Below are 22,249 nucleotides of genomic sequence, written 5' to 3'. Positions count from 1 at the left end.
CTCGCCGTAAAGATTCAAAGTTTTCCATTCCAGCCACAAAGAATTAAATTACTTATCTTTTAAATTCGTATTTGTAGGGAATTTTAGTGTCATGTCTCATAAAATAAAATTTGTAATGATTTATTTTCACTTGAATTTCGTTCGTAAACAAAAATTGTTCGAGAGAACAAACGAATTTTTGCATGCGCTCGCACCCCGTTGTAAACGGATGTAAACATGGCCACGAGGAAGGTCGACGTGATACGAACTATTGGCGATGATGATGAAGTACCGGATTATTCAGAAGATTCTGATAACGAAGCTGAGGTAAATATTTGGGCCAAATCCTATTTGAAATTTTTCTTTGTAGCTTCAAACCGAGGAATTTTTCAAATGAACGTTGCTGCTGGTGAAATCGTCGGTCTTTGGATCTACATTAGCTTGTAACCTGCTATACATAATTTAATAGGTGTATTTTTCGTTTGTCAATTTGTGAATAATTTATTTATCCCTGATAAATCTTAGTTTCAGCCCAGCAAGCAAAAAAATAAGAAGAATGCCGATTTCGATACAGCTTTCAAATTTGTCAGCAGCGCTAATGAATATAACCGCGATGTATGGGATGATATTACCAAGTATATAAAACGGAAAGTTAAATACAAGGTTGACGATAAGATCAAGGCTATAAGAAGTAAAAGAAAGGAAGAGGTATGTAATTTAGCTGTTGTTAAACTATAGGATGAAAATAAGCCGGCGTTGATGTCTCCCTTGACCTGCACTTGGAGTATCTGAATATGAATAATTTATATTTTAGGAGTCCGCTTGCCATAAAACTGAAGAGAATTTGAATGGAAACGAATCTCCTTCGGATAATGAAGATTCTGACGATGACATTTCTCTGTCTGAAGACGAGCTAAAGAAAGGTAGGAGCACATTTCTTGTTGAAATCGTTTTGTTATAAAGTTTCGACCGTGAAATTATAATTTAGAGCTCGGTGCATATTTATGTCACTCTATTGGAAAAATACTCCTGTATCAAGTGTTGCCATGAATACGTATATCTGCCAAACTATGGAGATCAAGGAATTTTGGCATAATATATTTACAATGATGTGTTGATTAAAAGTAAAGTAACAAAAATGGTGAAGTATTGTCTAAAAAAATTCCTACTTAATTTGGAATGAACAATTTTCCTTACAATCAAAGGGAGCTGCCAAAGTTGGGAAAGACTGGGAGTTGGCAAAGACTGGAAAGAGAGACAACCTCGCTGTCCAGTCTTTGCCAACCTATTTATTGAGGTTGAAAAGGAAAAGTCTTTAGATGCAGGGTGAAGTAAATCAAAGCTCTTTCTTTGATACTTGGAAGACGTGTTCTTCATTGAGCCTCATGGATATGGAGAATTTGAGAAGATCCTGACTCACCTGAGAAGCTGGTATCCTGCTATTCGATTGACAATAGAAGTGGAAGAAGGTAGATTGCTCCATTTTCTTGGCATCCACGTATCTAGGAAGGAAGATATAACCCTGGTGTGATGAGCCTTCCAGAAGAAAAGTCATTGGAATCAATATTTGAACATCTTACATTATTTTTCAAGCTATGCAAATCGATGGAAACTGATAGGGGTATATTTCAGTAGTGTCACAAAGATTCTTTCTTATGATTCTTGACCTCGAATTCTCATCGTAGTTACCAGATGTAATGGAGAAGCATACATTCCAATGCCATGTAGAATTTCTCCTGATATCATGGTTCCCCTTTCTCTTGGGCTACAACCTTGTCACGGTGGAAAGGCTTGCATGTTCCTATGACTCCTAGAGCTGCACTGGTGGGATTAATTCTAAATTATTCCCAGTAGGGCCACCCATGCCAGGAGGGTTGAAGGGTAGCAGCCACACGAAAAGCAGTCCAAGTGATGGTGTCACGAGAAGAACACTGTTGGAATGGAAGTGGGAAACCCTACCAACTACCTCTTCCCTGAAAACATGGATTACAACCAAATGAGCCTGGGAACCTCATCGACCGGGACCCCTTCGCAAAGAGCGGTTGTTGGTCATGGCAGCGAGGTCTGCAAGGTCCTCGGGGTCGTCAACATAAGAAATCCTTGCAGAGACTTATCATCATCACCAGCAGCAGTAGCAATGAAGAAAAGAAGACCAAGAAGATGGAGAAGAAGAAGTCAGCTATAAATGTAGGGATGTGGAATGTGAGGGTGGGGAAGTTAGAAAATATCAAAAGGGAAATGGATAAAGGGAGGATAGATATCTTAGGATTATGTGGGGTGAGGTGGAGGGATGGGAGGGACTATTGGAGTGATGGTTATAGGGTTATATATAGTGGTTGGGGGGGAAGCCAGCGAGGGGTAGCTTTAGTATTTTACGGGAAGATGGGTAAGAGTGTGGAAGGTATAGACCGGGTAAGCGATAGGATTCTGGTGGTTGAAATTGAGGTGTGGGCCACCAACCTTGTGGTGCTTCAAGTTTACATGCCCACTAGCAATCATAGGGAGGAAGAAGTAGATGAGGTGTATGAACAGCTTAAGAAAATAATTAGAGACGCCCCAGGTAAGAAAAATCTGGTAGTGATGGGAGACTGAAAATCAGTTTGGTTTTAAAAAAGAGAAGTCAACTCGTTATGCAATTGCAATAATGTGGTCTCTAGTGGAGAGGAACCCAGAATATCACGAGGACATATATGTCTGGTTTGTGGATTTTGAAAAAGCATTTGATAGGGTGAACTGGATAAAGTTAATGGATATCCTCAAGAGAATAGGTGTAGATTGGAGGGATAGACGACTAATTCGTAATCTGTATATGGCCCAGACTGAGGGTAGTCGATGGAGAATCTGGGTGGGCAAGCATTAGCCAAGGTGTGAGGCAAGACTGTCCTCTATCGCCGCTGCTTTTTAACGTATACGCTGAGGAGATGGTAAGAGAAGCGTGGGACGAGTTGGCAACTGGAGTGAGAGTAGGAGGAATGTTGTTTAAATCGGTAAGGTTCGCGGATGATCAGGTGCTGATTAGCCAGTTAGCTAGGGGTCTGCAGGCTCTAGTGGATGCATTAGATGAGCGGTGCGAGGAGTGCAGGATGAGGATTAATCACAAGAAGAGTAAGGTTATGCGATTTTCTAAAGTATCGCAAGCGAGGAATTTGAGACTCGAGATAAAAGTAGGTGGGGAAAAACTTGAGCGGGCTGAGCAATTCAACTATTTCAGCAGCACATTAGAGGAAAACAGACACAGTAGCAAGGACATCAGGAAGCAAATGGCACTAGCAAAGGAGGCATTCATGAACAGGAAGGAGCTTCTTAGAAGATCGTAATGCAAGAGTTTAAAGAAAAGGTTAATAGTGAAGAGTTTGATCGGGAGTGTAACTCTCTATGGTGCGGAAACATGGACACTTAGGAAAGAAGACGAGAGAAGATTGAAGTCAATCGAGATATGGGTATGGAGAAGGTGAAATGGACGGAGAGGAAAAGGAATGACGAAGTGCTGGATATGGTTGGCGAGGAGAGGCAGCTTTTAGATGAACTACGGAGGAGACAAACTGTATGGATGGAGCGAATCCTTAGCGGGGAGGGGATGTTGAAAATGGTGTTAGAGGGTAGAATGTTGGGGAAAAGAGGGAGGGGAAGGAAAAGAATAGGATTTTTAGATGATTGAAAGGGGGTAGGCCTTACAGTGAATTGAAGAAGGCTGTGCTGGAAGGAAAGGGAGGCTCCCAAATCACTTCTTTAGTACTCCATGGAACCTACCTTAAACAGTGGAATACTATAATAATAATAATCATGGTTGAATATATTGTTCTGGAAATAATTTTCCAGTTAGGAAATAGATGTGGGTGATAAGTTGTCAATATCTTGAATATTCTTTTCTTTGGTCTATTATCATTCCCACTCTAATATGGATAGTCTATTCATTAGCAACCCTTCAGCATCAAAGCACTGAGTGTCTTTTCATGTCACAGCATCTAGATGCCCAGTATTTTTATGAGTTATTTGAGGAAAATAGGAGGTTTGATGGTTGATTGTGATTTAATTTAGCTTGCTAACATCTCCATGAGAATTATCCTTCTGCAAAGAAAGAGAAACAGCCATAGACATAAACTAATCTCGCCCCTTATTTTTCAGATTCAATTCGTATTAAGGAAAGAGCTCTTAAAAATAGCCAGCGCCTTTCCAAAAAGGATCAATCTACCATTCCAGAGGAAAAAGAGGAAGAAGATGAATCTAATGAATTCTTTGATGATGCTCCTCCTTTTGATGAGAATGCATCATTTTACGAAATGAACCTATCTCGTCCCCTTCTCAAGGTAATTGCAAACTTGTTAAGCTAGAGTTCAGTAAGTGACTAAGTGAAATAATGGAATGAAGTATGGAATATCATGCATTAGGGTTTTGTGAATGCTAACGGTATTTCTTCTGAAGAAATTTATTACTCATCTATATTCTGCTTGAGGTGTAACTTATTTGAAATCAAGGTTTTTTTTATTATTCACTCTCTCAGGAACTAAATTATTTCAGTTTTTCAATGATATTGACTTTAGAAACTCCATGTTATATGAATAGCTTTCATCTTATAAAATGAAAGCATGCATCCGTTAAATGTAATACTTCATGTTACTCCAGACAGTTACAAACCAAATTAGGGAAGATGGCAGATATTCGTGGTTATTTTACGCCAAAGTAGAATATGTTTACATTTATTACAATTGACTTGCAATGTGTGAAGAGAAAGGGGTTGTGGGATGATGTAAAAGTGAACTCTTGAAATGATTCATCCATTATTTTTTGAAAGATTATTAGATAAACTTAAGACCAAGGATGGGAAGTTTTATATCACATGTGGTGATTGTTCATCTCTACTCTTGGTGTTAGGTGCTTTCTCATCATAAAATTGGTATGTTGTGACTTTCTTAATTTTTTACTCAATTAAGTTTATTTATTTATCATGTATTTTACTGTCAAAATCTGGGTTGTACAAATATGTTTGATAATTTTGGCTGCTGAAAATTTAATTTTGAACCAGCTGAAATTTATGAGGTAATCTTGAGGATTAATTTCTAAAAACGACCCTTTTTCATGAAAAGGAACCCCTAAGTTGGTAAAAATTGCTGTTAGTTGGAAGTGCCTCCTAAATCAGTTTTCTTATTTGCAGCACCAATGGCACGATTAAAAATCACAGAAAATCATTCTAGTAACATAATGCAAACTAAAATTTCCAATAATTAATTAATACTTTGAAATTATTTACATCTAGATGGAATTTGAAAAAGAATTATTGACTCTCAAGTTAGACAAATTTTTTCCCCTGGAGTTGGTGTCCCTTTCTTTTCTCGATAGATTTTTTCACCAGTTTTATTTATTGTGATATATCATGTAAAATTGATGTCTGTCTTTTTGTAATGTGAGGGCAACCAAATATTGTTGAAGTCTTCTGTCAAAAGCAAGGGAATTGTCATATGGATTGATGATGCTGGTTTTTTACCCAAGTAGCTACATAGCCCACAAGATTTTTCAGTGGCTGATAATATGAACCACAACGAATAGAAATGCAATTGACATCCTATTGGAATTGAATTCATTAGCTTATCAAGCATATTTTTTATTGGATCTCCAAGGGTGGCATTTTTTCCCTGTTATAGGCTTTAAATTTTATCTATAGATTATCAATGTATGGTTATTGCAGAGAGTGGTGTGTTAAATTATTTTTTGCTGCTAAATAATTATGTTTTTCTGGCAAATATTAATCATCATCATTAGTCAACAATCCTAAGATTGGTTTGACGCAGCTCTCCATTCCTCTCTCCCATCCGCTAACCTTTTCATAGCGATGCATTTCTTCTCTTTACATCCTTTATAACCTGTCTTATGTAACTCATTCGGGGCCGTCCCTTGCCCTTCTTCCCTTTTAATTGTCCTTCAACGATTGTCTTCATTAGGCCATCATGCCTCAAAATGTGGCCAACTGAGTTACAACTAGTTGGCCACAAATATTAATGTCAAAGTTCATACAAGCTAATAACAAAAAATCATTTTAAGCATAAATTTAAGATTTAATCATGCATATTATATGATTGATTACTGTTCACCAATTAATATTAGTGAATTTCAATGAATGAAATGCTGTTTTGGCATTTATTTAGGTTTTCCTTGAATATCTTTATCCTGTTGCAGTTTTTATTTTGTGAACACCTTCAAATGTTGACCATTTTTCTATTTAGGCTATTTCATCAATGAATTTTTCGCATCCAACTCCAATCCAAGCATGTGCCATTCCAGTGGCACTTTTGGGTCGTGATATATGTGCATGTGCTGCCACAGGAACTGGAAAGACTGCTGCATACATGCTTCCTACTTTGGAGAGGCTCCTCTATAAACCTAGAAATGGGCCTGCTGTTACACGAGTTCTAGTTTTAGTCCCAACAAGAGAGCTTGGTGTACAGGTATTTAAACTCTCTTTCCCTGTTAAGTTTGTTAACCATTTTTTGAAATGATGAATGTTTCTGAATACCTTTGCATGAATTTCAAGTGAGATATACCTTTAATGAGTTCATTTCTTTTCTAAATAACTTTTGGCGGCATACTTCCATATGCAAGCATCGAATTGCAGTTAAATGCTGTAAAGGTTACAGCAATGAAAATACATATGGCGTACACGTGTTTGAAGGGTTGCCTATCCTTAAACACATATTTTATTCCTTGTCCTCCTTAATGTTTTATAAAATATGCTGATATTCCACCCATGTGTAACTATATCCTAGCTATATTACTATTATTTCCCCATTATGTGCTCTGATCTTCCAACTGGAATATGTTGGTGGACTTCAAACTGTTGTCTCTTCATTCTAAAATTGATAATACCTGGGAACTATTAATAAACATGCTCCCCATCACTCAAATAACCTAACCCTACAGTCCAACTGCTGAGAGTTGTCCGATGACAGGTAGAAGGGTCTAGTTCGGGGTAGGGGGCAAGTTTGCCTGGTAAGAAAGGGAAATGCCCACGTCACATGTAAACAAAAGGCCTCCATGAAGAAAGGAGCCGGAAGGAACAACTAGCGTTAACCCTTTCACTCCCAAGCATTTTTCAATATCCATACCCAAAATTCCCAAGGGTTTTTTTATGAAATTGTTAGTACTTTTTGTAAAAATTCTTATGGATTTATTTTAGGCTTTATAGACATGAAAAAAATCACACATATGTAGAAATAAATGATGTGTTCAAAAATGTTAATTATCATTATATATAATTTTCAGTTTTGCAATAATAAATTTATAAACTTAATACTTTTAAAAATGTTTACGAAAAACACAACTTTATGGCTTATTTATTCATAGTATTGTTTTTATTTTGCAATTATTGAAAACTGTATTTAATTAAGAATTTAGTTTATGACAGATCTACTTAATTTTTTATGCATAAACAGAAAAAATGTTGCCATAAAAATTTAATTGTTTAAATCTTTCTCAATCACTTTCGACCAGTGCCTAAGCCAGTCTTCTGTAAAAAACAATGAAATATGTATATACTCATATATATAGGCCTTAATTAATACAAATTATTGTTAGTTTAAATTATAGCCAAAGGAATTGTTTAAATGTTAACATTGCATTTATTTATACATATGAATGACTTATATATGCAATGCTTTTTCTATAAAAACGAAGGATAACATATATGATGAAAATTGTTTCACGGAGGATTTTTCATTATTTGTTCAAGTTATTTATGTAATAAGTACATAGGTACACTTTTGATTAGTTTATAAAAATATCACGTAGGAATAAATTTTTCCTTTTGTTCACAGTCACTCTTTCAGCACTTATGCTTATGCAAACGCTCCCCATGCAAACCCCTGTTGTATCTGATGCACACTGTTCTGGATCTTCTTCTTTGTTCCTTTGTGCTGCAGACACAGCATCTGTATTCTAATGTCCCACCCAGTTTCCTTATTCTTTCTCCTTATTCTTTTCCTTTCATCTAAATATACATAGAGCATCAAGTCTGAAGAGTCCATACCTCCCATATACTTGTTATATTCCAAAATTACTTCAGTTTTCACAGTTTTTTTCTCGCAGCCTTGTCTCAATTTTGTCACTTCACTATGCTTTGTAGTCGCCTTGCTTGAAAGAAGGATCACAGGTCCTCATTGAGAATTTTTTTCCCTAAATGCACTGGCTAGAATACACCCGGAACGGCAAAACATTTTTTCCCCGATGGTGAACTTCTTTTTGAAAAATACGGGCAGAAATTTTCGTTTATTTGTAATAGTTCCGGTAATATATGTTCCCATTTGGTAAAGTTTGTTCACGAAGGGAACTGACATAAAAAAATTGTCCACAAAAACATGGTAGCCTTAGTATAAATAATTGTTCATCTGAAGGAGTTTCAATACCACTGTATACCCCAGCCCATGTTCCAGCCATTATGGGTGATATTTTCGGGAAAAATATCACACACCACTCAAGAAAGGCGCTAGACTTTTATGTGCAGATTTCGCAGCAACGATGAACTTTGACGAAAATTCAAATGACTCAATGCACAGAAAACACAACGCGAAGAAACGTATCCAAACCTCTGATACACGCGAGCTGATGCAAACATAAGCCGTCGGGACTCCGCATGCAAACCATTAGATTAGTAACGCATGACGTTAGATGACGCATTCTCAGGAGTTGCCCACAAAGTAGGTGTTAGCAAAGCAGTGATACAATGAATCACTTACGTAGATAAGGAAGATTAGGATAAAAAACTGTGAAGCCATCACTTTCACGGCGACGTTATCGGCCACTTGCTGAGGTTCGCTGAAAACATTTTATTCCCGCGCTACGCACGATAATCTTACTGTGTACTCTTCCTGTAAACAAGAAGTATGGTGCCGTGTGAATAAAATTTAGTAATTTGATTCGGATAAGAAGATTCCTTTGAAATGTATGTCGATACCGAAGAAGGATTTGATTGTAATGAGGAGACGCCAAAATATAATTGCAGCGGGCGAGAGATTAGAGGTTGGATAAAATGTTACGTCGTGGAGAGTACGAAGTCATAGGTACCAATGTATTACATGAATAAAGACGCACGTGATGTAGTCAAGTGAATACAATAAATCACGCGTAAAAGCGTGCAAAAGCTTGTTGAGAATATCATAAGGTCATAAGTCAGCCGCCGCGGCAATTTACGAGAGGAAAAAAAGAAGTTCAATAAGCTGTCAGTGTACATAAAAAATTATAGTCAAAGAACATTTAAATTAGAAAATTATTAAAATTTATCCTCTATATTACTTATAAACGAAAATTATAAACGAAAACTAGCATCAACGACGGACAAATTTTCTAATTTCGCATTGTTATAAAGTGGCGTAAGAATTTCGAAATACGAGTTACATTTTACAAAGAGTTGCCGAAATAACGGCCATTAAAATGTTAAAAGTATAAATTAAATTATATTAAAAATACTTAAGGATAGAAAAATATGTATACATTCATTATAAAAATAAATTAAATAATTAAACATTATAGTTTATGTGAAATATTGTTCTAAGCAAGCGGCCGATATATCGGCCGCTTGGGCGTATTGGGTAGGAAGGCCACGGCCGATATATCGGCCGCTTGGGAGTGAAAGGGTTAAGCACCCAAAGGAAAAATTCTTTTTTTTTTTGTGATTTGACGAAAGGGCTTTTTTTGGTGGTTCAGGCTTGTTTCGGTGCTTCAAATGCATGTGACAATCTTGTATGACTAGCCGAGGGTGTGAGGTGTGTATGGGGGGCTGCGATTGGCCACAAACTGTGCTGGCGCAGGGTTCTCCACCCCTCATTTTGCACTGTCTTCGGATAACCCTCGCTGGCCGGGCTGTTGTATGTGGCATTCTAGTTTCTATAACAGCTACCCTGGCAAAATAATGGTGTAACAAATAATGTGCAATATGTAATGGCTGTGCGATTTTACCATTTTCTACTCACAAAGTTACATTCAATATGTTGGTTTGTAGTTTAGATGTATTTTTAGTTGTTTAGTTTTATAGCTTTGTTGGTTTATAATTGGTAGGTACATTTATTACACCAAGAACTCAATTAATATGACAAATGTACCATATGCATGTGATATGTGTGAGATACCGATTTTGAGGCATATGAATTGTGTACACTGAATGTACAAACAAGATACAAATTCTGTTTATTTTATTTTACAGTAGACTCTCGTTAATATGAACAACGTTATTACGAAGTTCTCTTTTTACGAAGCAAATTGTTGGTCGCGACGAAAAGGCCTATCCAAGCTATAGGAAAAGAAATGTTATTACAAAAATTTTGTTTTTACGAAATTACGAATCTCAGTACCGGTCCCGGCGGTTACGAAATGAACTTTATTACGAAGTTCCATGCATAAGCTATGGCATTTAGATGGATATTCACTACCCTAAGTTTTAATAATCACGCCACGTTTAAGTTCTCGTCGTGTACTGTGACCAAGAGCATCATTTATGGTTCTTTCTTCACCATACATGCAACGTCATATAATAAGCTTCATTCCTAGGGAATCATGGTGATAGACTCATTACATCTCGTAAATTTATACGTAAAAATATAACTTGTAAAAATATACTGTTAAGGTCTGTTCACTTTATCTTTGCGGGTGAGCTGGTGTGGCTTAACCGAGTTGGGGTGAGAGGAGGGAAAGTTTATCTACACGTGACTTTCCCTCTCCCAATCAGCAGACAGTAGGCGTGGCCTAGCACTTCGGAATTTCAGTCGCTCTCAGACCTCCGTCGCGTCAACTTCGTGAATCTGCTAGCATCCAACTTATAACTTACTGTTCCTTATTCTTCCACCTCAATCCTTTTCCTTCGCCTTTCCAGAAAATTTTTATTCACCTTCTGCATTCCCATCAGCACCGACTCCCTCCCTCCACCTATTCCCTCTCAGTACTTTTCCGATCCCTTTAATACCAAACCCTAACCCTTTTCCTCAACTCCGTATTTACTTTTGGGTATTGCAACCTATATAGTTTTGTATACCTCTGATTTAAAAGAGTAACATCCGAGCGTGTTTATTGAAGGCTCCGAGAGTGACTCCGAAAATATGGACACTAACGGGAGGGAAGACGAGGAGGTTGATTTATTAGCCACACCACTCCAGCAATAAGTTACAAAATAAATTATTTAATAAAATACCCGTCGTGCTACTTTTCTCCATTCTTTTTGCATCCTCATCATCACGAATTCCCTTGTAATCCCCGTTTATCAGAATGTTACGCTTATGTATGCCTTTCACCAGCGGTCTCGCATTTAGCAGACAATATGCTGGCTTCTGAGATAGGATTATCCTCAATCCCTTCTAAACAAGTAGCTATACATTGTATGCATTGTTTCGCCGCCGGGCCCAAAATATCTGTGGCCACGTATGAGTCACACCTTTTCAGTGTGACACTAGGGCACCTGTGTACATTTGGCAACGTTAAGGTCGCTCCTGCTCTCTCTCTCTCGGTACTACCCCTTCCCCTTCAGCGAGGCCCCTCCCCCTTCAGCGAGGCCCTCCGATAGTGTCCGGGATCTCACGAAAGCTGACCCGCAGAGATAAAATGAACAGATAATAGTGTGGCATTTTTTTAGTGTTGCCCCCCCCCCCCCCAAAATTTCTGGTACCCCCCCCCCCAGAAATTCCTCGAACTTCCTCCGAACTTATCCGCAGAACTTCTCCCGCCAAGAACTTTTCGCGCTAAGGTTTTTTCGCGCAAAGGATTTTTCGCGCCAAAGGACCCTGTAGCAAAATCCTGTCTCTGCAAAATCCTGTCTCTGAAAACCCTGCCTCTGGAAACTCAGCCTCTGAAACAGCCCCGAAACAACCCCGAACCAACCTACCTGCAATGCAAGACTTATATAGGACTACTGCGGAGAAATACTTACTCCTTGGCAAGCAAGGGGAAATCGGTGCTAAGGCCTTAGTATTGCACTTGGAGGGAGAAGTTTTACCATTGTCCTATCACAACTCTCTCTCCCTCCAACACCTCACCCCAGTATCTCCTTCCCCTCCATGTGTTCCAATGAATATCCCTCTGATTCAACTGATGTCTCCAACCCAGAAGTTGAGGGGAAAATTCTGGCTGGTATGCTGTTGTCTCAAAACCAGGGAATGGTGTTTTGCGGAGCGGCCGTTTCTGCAGGGGCAGTGACGCATCAGTGGAGCAGTAGTTGAATTCGCCTGGCTACCCCTCCACTCCCTGGAAGAATCCCTCCCCTCAAATCCTGTCTTGTCCTGAACAGGCAATCTCTCTTCTGCTCGTGGCCTGGTCGGAGACACATGTCTAGTGAGGCATGGCAAATTTAGAGCAATTATTCTGCGGGTATTTAGCTGGTAATGTTTCCTTTGGGATCATGAATTACTATCATTGTTTTCTGTAATACTTGTGATTTTGAATACTCTACTTTTGAATAGATATCGAACGATAATAACTCGTAAATTGTTTTTTGGAATTTTTGTCTTGTGAGCTGATTTTCTTGTTTGTGGAGTCTTTCCCTGATCCAGCCTGTGACCGACGATTGGAGTATTTCCCTATGTCTTGGCTTACATGAACAATCAACTAGATTTACGACGTAACGTCACAATAGTTCTCTTCGTACGCACATTCGATTTACGAACTTTCAGAGATGCCAGCATTCAAAAATTTCAAATTTTGAATTTGGCACCTTTTGATTGGCCGTTGCTACGCGGTGCGGCGTAGAGGAAATCGTACCCTGTGCATAATCTGAACAAAGTATCATTGAATCCGGTGTGAAGTTAGGAACTGTTCAGCCCATTGTTCCTTGCCGCGGAGAGCGACTTTTTTCAGTTGTGGCTGCATTGCACACCCAGCTAGATCAGGCACGGCACAATAGGAGGTGTGGATAAACCTGCGCCAGCACGGTTTGCAGCCAATCGCTGTCCCCCAAACGCACCTCACACCATTGCCCAGTCATACAGCGTTGTCAAATGCATAGAGAGCAGCGAAATAAGCCTAATCCACTAAAACGTCTCCTTTCTTCACGGAGCCCCTTGTAGGCGTTTCACTTTCTTACCTGGCAACGCTGCCACGACCTGGATCATTCTACCTGTCATCGGACAACTCTCAGTGGCCCTTGATTACGTCATGCCTCATGTCGAAACTGAAACGAATTTTCCTGTTTATATATATTTCCTCCTAATTTAATCGCATTTTTCACATGCGGCTTTTTCCGACGATTCCTAAAAGAAACGTTCATACGAACTTCGTTTTTACGAGCGTCCTGTTTTTTGGTCCCGTGAACTTCGTAATAACGAGGGTCTACTGTATTCCCAAACCACTGACTACAGCTCATGATGGCCATTTTATATTGGGGTATTCAACAAATTTAACAATGCACAAACAACCATGCCTTGGGTGGGGGAAACCCATCAAGGCAGGTCTCGAACCCGCAACCTCTTGTTTGGCAGGCGAGGACTTTACCCCATTACCACCAAAGCCAGCAACTCCGCCACCACTGAAGTGGGTTACTCTCAAAAGACCACAATTTTACCACAGACAAGCCTACTCCAGTATTCATGCACCAGATATTACACAATTGGTACCCTATTTTACTCAGTATGAATTATCATTTGGATACGCAACTGTTTGGAAAAAATCCCTAGCATGCAATAACAATATAATAAAGAATTATAATAAAGAATATTTGCGGCATAGCCCTGAAGAAATTAGGATTCGTCAAGCGTATTGTGGGAATATTTTCGGATGAGAAAGTGAAAGAAAGGTACTATTTCGCTCTCGTCCGACCGCACCTTGAATATGCAGCAAGCGTATGGAATCTGGTGCAGAAAGACTTAATCCGCGAACTGAATAAAATACAAAGGAAGGCTGCGCGTTTCGTCAAAAACTGCTACGGGCATACAGACAGCGTTACCCAGATGTTAAGCGAATTAGGCTGGGAGCCATTGGAGACTCGGAGGCTGCACGCTAGGCTTAGATTGCTTGAACAATTGAGAATGGATATCTTTAAGAGCGACACAGAGAACATAATATTAGAGCCACACTATATTTCCAGGTCCGATAGAAGCGATAAATTAAGAGAGATGTTTTGCCGAACGGATAGATATGGGAATTCGTTTTTCCCCCGAACCATAAAGGACTTTAATAAATGCTAGTGCCAACCACGTTAGAGTTCTTCATTTTTTTTTTTTTTTTTTTTTAAAGCTGGAAACGGCTGGTGTCCTAACACCCCCTGCCACACGCCTTCTAGGCGGCTTGCGGGGTATTATATAGATGTAGATGTAGATGAATAAGTCCTGATTTGTACTTTTGATGATAGTGCTGTCTCATAAGAATTCAACATAGAATTTCAATTTATTTTGGGGCCAAAATTAATAGATTACATTTTCAATATTAATTCTTTGTAAATACTTCATCTCTCACCCATTAGTGGACAGTAGAAAATTCTGGTTTTTATATTAACTAGATGGGTCGAATAGCAGATTTCTCGAACTCAAATATCGAATACGAATATTAAATCATTGCTCGAATATTCGAATACCCCGGATACTAGAATTGCGCAAAGCATATTAGACGTAGGTACGTTTCGTCTTCTATTTCACTTGATGAATGTATAAATTAAAAGGTATACAGTGGAACCTCGATCTATCGTTTTTCAAGGGGATGGACGAAAAAACGATGAATGCGGGAATGTTTGACTAGGTTGCCTATGCAACAGGAAACCCAGGATTTTTTGTAGTAATTGTGATTTCCTTTAAAGGATTCAAACAGGAATTTAGCTGATTAATGGAATATTTTATTTTAAAGTAACAATTTGGGCATATAGTTGATTCAACTAACATCTCTTTCAAATATCCTAAGGGGACACACCACCTTGCGAAAAAATGATTGCATGCCGCCTCGGCATTTACACTGCTACGATGGATTTCTGTCTGATGTAAACATTCATATCTCCCAAACACCATTTCAGTGGCATGCCCATCTGATAACCGGCTTCATCCACCTTCTTATTTTCAACAGGTAGCTCGCTTTACCCCCATTCCTACTGTCAAGTGCTAGCAGACAATCCGAGGCGTTTTGCAAATTACACGTGCTTCTTCACCGGATTTTCTTCTGCAATTATTTTCAGTCCATCTTTGGAAGTTCTCACAAGATAAGCAGACGAATTCCAACTGCTAGCCGGGAGAAACCGAAAATCCTGGGAAAATATCCCTTCGTCTGTGACTGTGACAATAGAGATTTATAGCATAGCTAATAAATTGTAACTTCATATATGTGTTCGGAAAAAATACCGTATCAACTTCCGAGAAGCTCAGCTGCGAGTATATCGAGTTTCGCCAGAACGCTAAGTCTCCGTTATATTTTGACATTTATTTCATGCGTAAAATGCTTAAATAAAGTCAGAAATATGTCGTGTTTGGTCTTATTATTTTTTTTAATTACGTGCACATAACCAATATTTAAATCCGATAAAGGTGTAATATTAATTGCCGAAAGTCATTGTTAGACATCTTTTGGGCTAATAGATGACTCATGCAGCAGTTGACCTCCAGAAATGGGGAACTTCTAAGCAGGTGGGCAGAAAAAGGTCAGTGGGGTAGAAAGAGGGAAGGGTGAAACACGATTCTGTTACTCTCCTGTAACTTGATACTTTCTTTTGAAGCTTTTGATTTATGGACTTCGTAATACAAACCCTGCGCGAGCTGGGGCCTTTTGTTTGATTTTGGAGAAGAGGAAAGCTTCAGAGGAAGGGCTGATGGATGGAGGGGGTAGGGGATTTTGGGAATTGTGCCATGTAGTTACTATTCCACGGTACTGAGGTCCTTCTGGTGGAGGTTTTCAGATTTTTTAACCTGATCAGTTTGGGTTCACCATGTCAAACTCTATTCACCGCTCTAATCCGTGAATTTGATGTAGTTTGTCAACTTGCCTAAAACGGTGCTGCATGCACTAAACGACTTAATTTCTCTACATTTTTCCGAGTCAACTGCCAACGACGTGCGTGTGACAGTGTGTGGCGTGAATTTCAAAGTATTCGAGGTCGTACCGTAAGCGTAATTATTCGAGGTCTTGAATATCGAATACTTTCCAGTATTCGCGGATACTATTCGCACATCTCTAATATTAACCAATTTCATTAATTGAGTTAATTTTTACCATTTATTTTATATTTTAAAAAAGGGATTTCGTAAAACTGTCGCCTTAGTTAATGTGAAATAAATACATGAATTTATTTTTCCCTCGATTGACTGAAGTATAATTTGAATAGTACACCATTATTATTCCATTGTGTACAGAATCAGTAACTTTGTGGTGTAGCAGCCCAAACTGTGTAACAACTGTTGCTTTACTATTTAAAGTGTCTACATTACATATTTTGCACATGTTAGCACCAATTGTGACACTTAAGCTTTTAGTTACACATATTGTACACATTGGTACAGGTTACCCTTATCTATTATATACTATATAAGTGCACCATGTTTCTACTTTAATACTACCTTTTTTAGGTTAGCATTATTGTACGCACTTTACATAGTTATGCAACAGTTATTACTGAAAGCCTAGGCAGATTGGTCCAATTCACCACTAAGTTACTGAGACTGTACATACTGAAATAATAAAGCTGTACTCTTTTGTGACAGATATTGTCTTCCATAAATTGCCATTTTAGGAGATTAGTGGTACCTCTCTTAGTTACCACGACTCTACACAGATGTCACCACAAATTTTTGCCAGGGTCCTCATCTGAATCTATTTGATTCTCTCAAGTACAATATCAGTATGCATGTTTGAATTATTTTCAAAAGTTAGGCCTCTGAGTATGCATCTGAATTTAGGCTAATGAAGTTTTTATCTGATATTTAATGAACTTCAATGTTGTCTGTTATAGGTTTATCAGGTGACACGACAACTGTCACAGTTTACCAGTGTTGAAGTTGGTTTATCTGTTGGTGGTCTTGATGTCAAAGTACAGGTAAGAGTAGCCTTAAATATTTCCAATACTGATTGCGTATACTTTTATTTGTTGGATTATCTCTTAAAAATTTTGGCTTGTTATGTTGGTGAATAGCATATCGCTGTAAGTTTTCTGTCTTAAAACATATTTTAATTGGGAAAATATTAATTTTAGTGGCAGAATTTTATTTCCTAATATTTTATGAGTTAATTTGCTGCTGGTTTTAATGACCTTGTTGTTATGATATAGTACCCAGCGATATACATAATTATTACCAATAATTTTTCATTAGTGTAAGTAACCGAATATGGATTTTTATAGGAAGGAGTTTTGAGGAAAAACCCAGATATTGTTATTGCTACACCTGGTAGACTCATTGACCACCTACAGAACACTCCTACATTCTCATTGGAAAGCATAGAAATTCTGGTATTGGATGAAGCTGACAGGTAATTTTATGCATGTCCTATTTGTGAGATAAATAACAAGATAGTTTTAATAGAAGCCCTAAATAGCAAAGTTGGCAAATATTCTGTTCCTTTCTGTAAAATTTATGGGTGTGGAAATGAATTTTCTTGGTGGAGATCTTTTCCAATTTTATCAAGGAACGAGCAGGAAAACGTAAGTGAATTGATGTTCCTGTGTTCCACTAATCCAACGGATGCTCCTTCTTTTTGTCCATTTTAGCATTTTAACCTTCAACTTAGTTGTGCTCACGGAAAAGTGGAAGAGGGGGTTTATATATTATTATGGAATATGAGGGGTCCCTCTGCCTCCCTCTCCCTTTTATTATCTCCCCTGAAACATCTTTGAGTAAAATAAAGAAAATAAAATGAAGGCTTCATGCATGCTACTTTAGTTCAGTGATCATTTTGAAACATTTATCTCCATTGAATAGTAAGGGTAAACTGCTAAGTGGTAAGTGCTTTATGGATTCCTATGAGTGGATCACCTCAAGTGTTACATGAAGCTTTGGCAGTTTATGGTGGACATGGATGTTCTCGAGCTGGTTTGTTTTCAACATGTCTATCATGGGTCTTAAGACTGTGATTTTAATGAAAGATTCACAGTCATGTTGTTTGCTTGTCCAACTTATATTTCAAATGTTCGTTTTATTTCCAGAATGTTAGATGAAAACTTCGCAGAGCAAATGAAAGAAATTGTCCGGCAGTGCTCTCGCACTAGGCAGACTCTCCTATTCTCTGCTACAATGACTGAAGAAGTGAAGGATTTGGCTAGTATGTCACTGTCTCGTCCAGTTAGGCTATTTGTTGATAGCACAGGAGATGTTGCATTGAATCTTCGTCAAGAGTTCATTAGGTATGGCTTCATGAAATTCTTTTTTTATCGCTTTGATGTAAGTTAATGCTTAATCATTTGACCTTTATGTTCTCTAGTGATCTTGTTTTGAATTTGGTTGGAAACTAAAAGGGTAATATAAGAAAGAATAGCAATATTATTGGATTCTATTATCCTTACCATGCGTCTCAATAGTTTGAATGAATGCAAAGCCTTAGTTTGCTTTAGTTGGATTAATTTTAACATATAATCATTATCAGTTCTGGTATTTATATTGACGTGCATTTTTGTAATGGCATATTTGCATATTGTATTGGCATAGTTATCATTAAATCTTTGGAAAGTCTCGTCACAATAATAATCAGCAATTAATAACAATAGTTAAAATTATATGATTTATATTCATTGGAAGTTTAGGGTATGGCTTGTTTGCAAACTCAAAGAAAGGCATTTCCTGAGTTTTTCAAGTGTTGACTTTGAATCTATGTCTTACTTAATGACAAATGGTAACGAAATGATTAAAAATGATTCTGCTCATTGCATAGATTAGAATGTAAGCTCCAAAAATTTGAAATATTGGCTCAGAATAGCTTGCTGAAAAAGTCTGTGTCCACACTCTGATCATGTCAAGTATTGAACTGCCTCAGTATTTTATAAACTATTTTAATTTTCAATATAAATTAAATCACTGCTGATGCCTCATTACAGGAATCATCATTTACTCTCTATTGCACCACTTGCATTCTATTGTTGAATGCAAATTACAGTTTCATGTTTGGATGGAGAGACAGTTTTTTTTGTCTCATTTTTACAGAAGAAAGAAAATTCATAGGCATTAAATTATGGAGTAATTCTACTTTTTCTTTACTAAAATACCAAAATGCATTATGTATTTTTCATGCCCATCTGTTGTTCAACATATGGATAGATATTGATAGAAAATTGAGTGTAACATTGAATTTCTCTCACAGAATTAGGAATGGCCATGAGGGAGACAGAGAAGCTATTCTTGCCGCTCTAGTGCTGAGGACGTTCAGAGACCACACCATGGTTTTTGTGCAGACCAAAAAACAAGCTCATAGGATACACATCATTCTGGGTTTATTAGGTGTCAAGGTATGTTATACTGGAGGTTAATGTGGGAGCTTTTACAGTAGAACCTCTGTTATACGACCATCAGTTATATGATGACCTCACTTATATGCCGATTTTTTTTTGGTCCGGCGAATAACCCCATATGAACCCATGTATTTCCAACCTCAGTTATGAAACTTTTCACTTATACGACGACCTCTGTTAAGAAACGCATTTTTCCAGTCCAATTAGATGAAATACCTTACTTATACAACTTTTCAGATAACTGCTCTACAAGAAGGATGTGGTACGCGCGCCGTTTTAGTCACAGGAATGGGAGTAGTATGTGCTCATTACATAGATATGTCAATGAAGTATTAATAATGAGCGATGCTGTTTATTAAATATTTATTTTAACTGCAGTAGATGATCGTTAATCCGGAATATCTATCTCTAACGGAAGACTGCCTAGAATTTTCCTAGGTTATGTTTTCTGTCGCCCCAGCGAAATAACGCCTAAATGAGCCGTTAAAAATCCTCGCATACGAAAATTTTGGCTTCCAAGGTCATCCAAAAAAGATTATCGTATTTTCAGTATGGACGTAAGTCGATGGTGATTCAACATGATGGTAAAAACAGCATGCATGGTCTCATTCCGCGGGCTAATACCACATCCGCGGGACGAATTGAGCCGGGGGAAAGTGGGTTACGTGGCACTCAGATCAAAACTGACCCAACTTGTATCTCAGTGGGTTTAAATGAAACATTGTTGGATCTTGAGTAGCTATTAGCTTGAGACTGCCTGTTGGCAAGCGTTTATTTTTTAACTGGAAGAGAGTTAGTACAAATGCCCTCGGAGAATAACTCACATCGTCAGCAGTCATGTAATCATTAAAGTCAAATTCAAAATGCGAAAGATAAGGCAGTTCCTTTCGACTCAGGAAAGACTTATAACCATTATATTGAAGTACAAAAAGTGTCCGGTGTTGTTATCAGATATGGGGAATCAAAATATTATGTGAAGATGAGTCATGCGACTTGTGAGTCGAAGTTCCCGACGCTGAATTCGCAGAAGAATGCCGACAGAGAAGCTATACCCGTGGTAGATTCAATCTACTAATGCTAAAATTTCATGGGAAAATTCTTTTTTAGTGCGTAAACATTATTGAGAGGGGAGATTTTTCCAGGCTCTTAATCTATTTTTGTTCATTCATCACTGACGGCAGTTGCGCGATTATTTCAAATGCTCACTTAAAAGAAGTGATCTAAGTACCGGAAAAGTCTTAGTCACGGAATATCCCAGGTACCAGTGACGTCACTAGGAATATGCTTTGGGGGTGACGGTAGTACCTGGGGGGGCGGCTACACCACCCCCCTCCTCGAGGCAACGGGGATTCCCAGAAAATTAAAAAAAAGGCATGCCTATAAATATGCTTTACATCATTTTGGTGCTTAAAATTTAAATTTAAGTAGATGCAGTTGCTGCATATCAAAGCTAGACTTTTTGTTTTACATTTTTTAAAATTTCTCTGAGGCTTTGGAGGGGGATCTATCCCCTCATCCTCCCACCACAATTACGCCACTGCTGGGTGCTCCATATTGTCTATGGCATGGTATTTAGAGGGAGGAAACCGACAGCTGGGGTCATTTTCGCAATGAGGTAAGGGAGGGAGTATAGAAACCCTGTGTTGGAATTAGCCAGGTTGTAACAATAGGCTTAACCAGGGCTTAACATCCCATCTGCCGGACAGTGTGTTGCACCGGAAGTTCCGTCCACACTACTATCAAGCAGGGATACAGCCATCCCTGAAAACGTTCTGCCTCTGCCAGGACATTAACCTGGGTCCATAGGGTGTGAAGCCTTCGTGATGCATTAGTGAAATTTTGCTCCCTAATTACGGGGTTAATTTGGATGACTTTCCTCAGGTATTCTTTCATTTCTCATTGCTGCAATCTCCAATTCTTGGGTTTGCCTATAGGTGGTAAAACGAATTTCCTGAAAACTGCTTTTAACTCTCTTTTTTCAAACATTTTTCAACTTTTTTCAAAAATTGGCTTCTCTGTGAACATTTAGTATCACCATTCCGAAATTTTTCCAGTCTGATAGCCTTGTGGCTTGGTGCCAGAAATGTTAGACATTTAACCGTGGGTAATGTTGTTGAGGAATGCAAAATTATGTTTCTCTTAAAGTAACACATCATCTGTGGTGTTGCTTGTGAGTAAATAAGATTATTAGGCTTCAATTTCTTGCCTCCAAATGAGTAATTGCATCCTGGAAACAAACCGGCCCCTAAAGGAAAGGATTTCATGCTAAATACCGAAAAACCTCACACATGAAACTTCCTCACTTATGAAACTTTTTTTTTGGGTACTGTAATTAGTTCTACTGTAATTAGTTTAGATAGAGGTTATGGTGCAGACTGAGCATAGATGTTGGAAGTACAGTAAATACCCTTAAAATTGGTTCTTACTAACCTGAATTTCTCAAACTTTCTCATGTGCAATATCCCTTATTTAAATATTGATAGGTTTCTTAAGTTATGCATGGATCCACTCTGTGGCTAAAATATCATTGTAGACGTATTCCATCTGATTGACCAATCCATGAACCAGTTCAACAGCAAGATGTTGTCATAGATGGTTGACTGTCATCATTCTCCCTTCTTTTCTTCCCACTGCTCACTCTGGAATCATTGGGACATTTCAAGGAACCGCTGTGGGTGGCCCACAGTTCTCATAGAACTATCCCTTACTCTTGGAAGGGATATTTTAAATATAATAACCTTGCTAACCTGTATACTAACAATTATATGATAAATGTTACTCTTTATACAATTTACTGTCTGCAAAATAATTTCATAGGCATTAAGGTTGCCTTTAATTTTATATCCACAGGTATATGATTGTCTATTCACTTGTTTGACTATATTCTTGATTACTTGATTG

The 22,249-nt window shown here is 38.1% G+C and overlaps 1 protein-coding gene across 1 annotated transcript in view; it reads left to right on the top strand.

Annotated features, from left to right (window-relative positions):
- The first annotated feature begins 173 nt into the window (after nucleotides 1-173).
- Nucleotides 174-22,249, top strand: part of LOC124155517 (probable ATP-dependent RNA helicase DDX27) — a 38,615-nt gene continuing 16,539 nt past the window's right edge. Inside the window, exons 1-9 of the mRNA XM_046529407.1 lie at nucleotides 174-306; nucleotides 505-687; nucleotides 794-902; nucleotides 4,105-4,286; nucleotides 6,198-6,419; nucleotides 16,865-16,948; nucleotides 17,252-17,379; nucleotides 18,053-18,250; nucleotides 19,201-19,345. Coding sequence (XP_046385363.1) covers nucleotides 217-306; nucleotides 505-687; nucleotides 794-902; nucleotides 4,105-4,286; nucleotides 6,198-6,419; nucleotides 16,865-16,948; nucleotides 17,252-17,379; nucleotides 18,053-18,250; nucleotides 19,201-19,345 — 1,341 coding nt within the window. The 5' untranslated portion in view covers nucleotides 174-216. The remainder of the gene's footprint in view (nucleotides 307-504; nucleotides 688-793; nucleotides 903-4,104; nucleotides 4,287-6,197; nucleotides 6,420-16,864; nucleotides 16,949-17,251; nucleotides 17,380-18,052; nucleotides 18,251-19,200; nucleotides 19,346-22,249) is intronic.

The sequence above is a fragment of the Ischnura elegans genome, chromosome 3 (assembly GCF_921293095.1).
Source record: "Ischnura elegans chromosome 3, ioIscEleg1.1, whole genome shotgun sequence".
In the NCBI taxonomy this organism is placed as follows: domain Eukaryota; kingdom Metazoa; phylum Arthropoda; class Insecta; order Odonata; family Coenagrionidae; genus Ischnura; species Ischnura elegans.
Note: the sequence above shows the minus strand (reverse complement) of the source record. Positions and strands in the feature narration are given on the sequence as shown.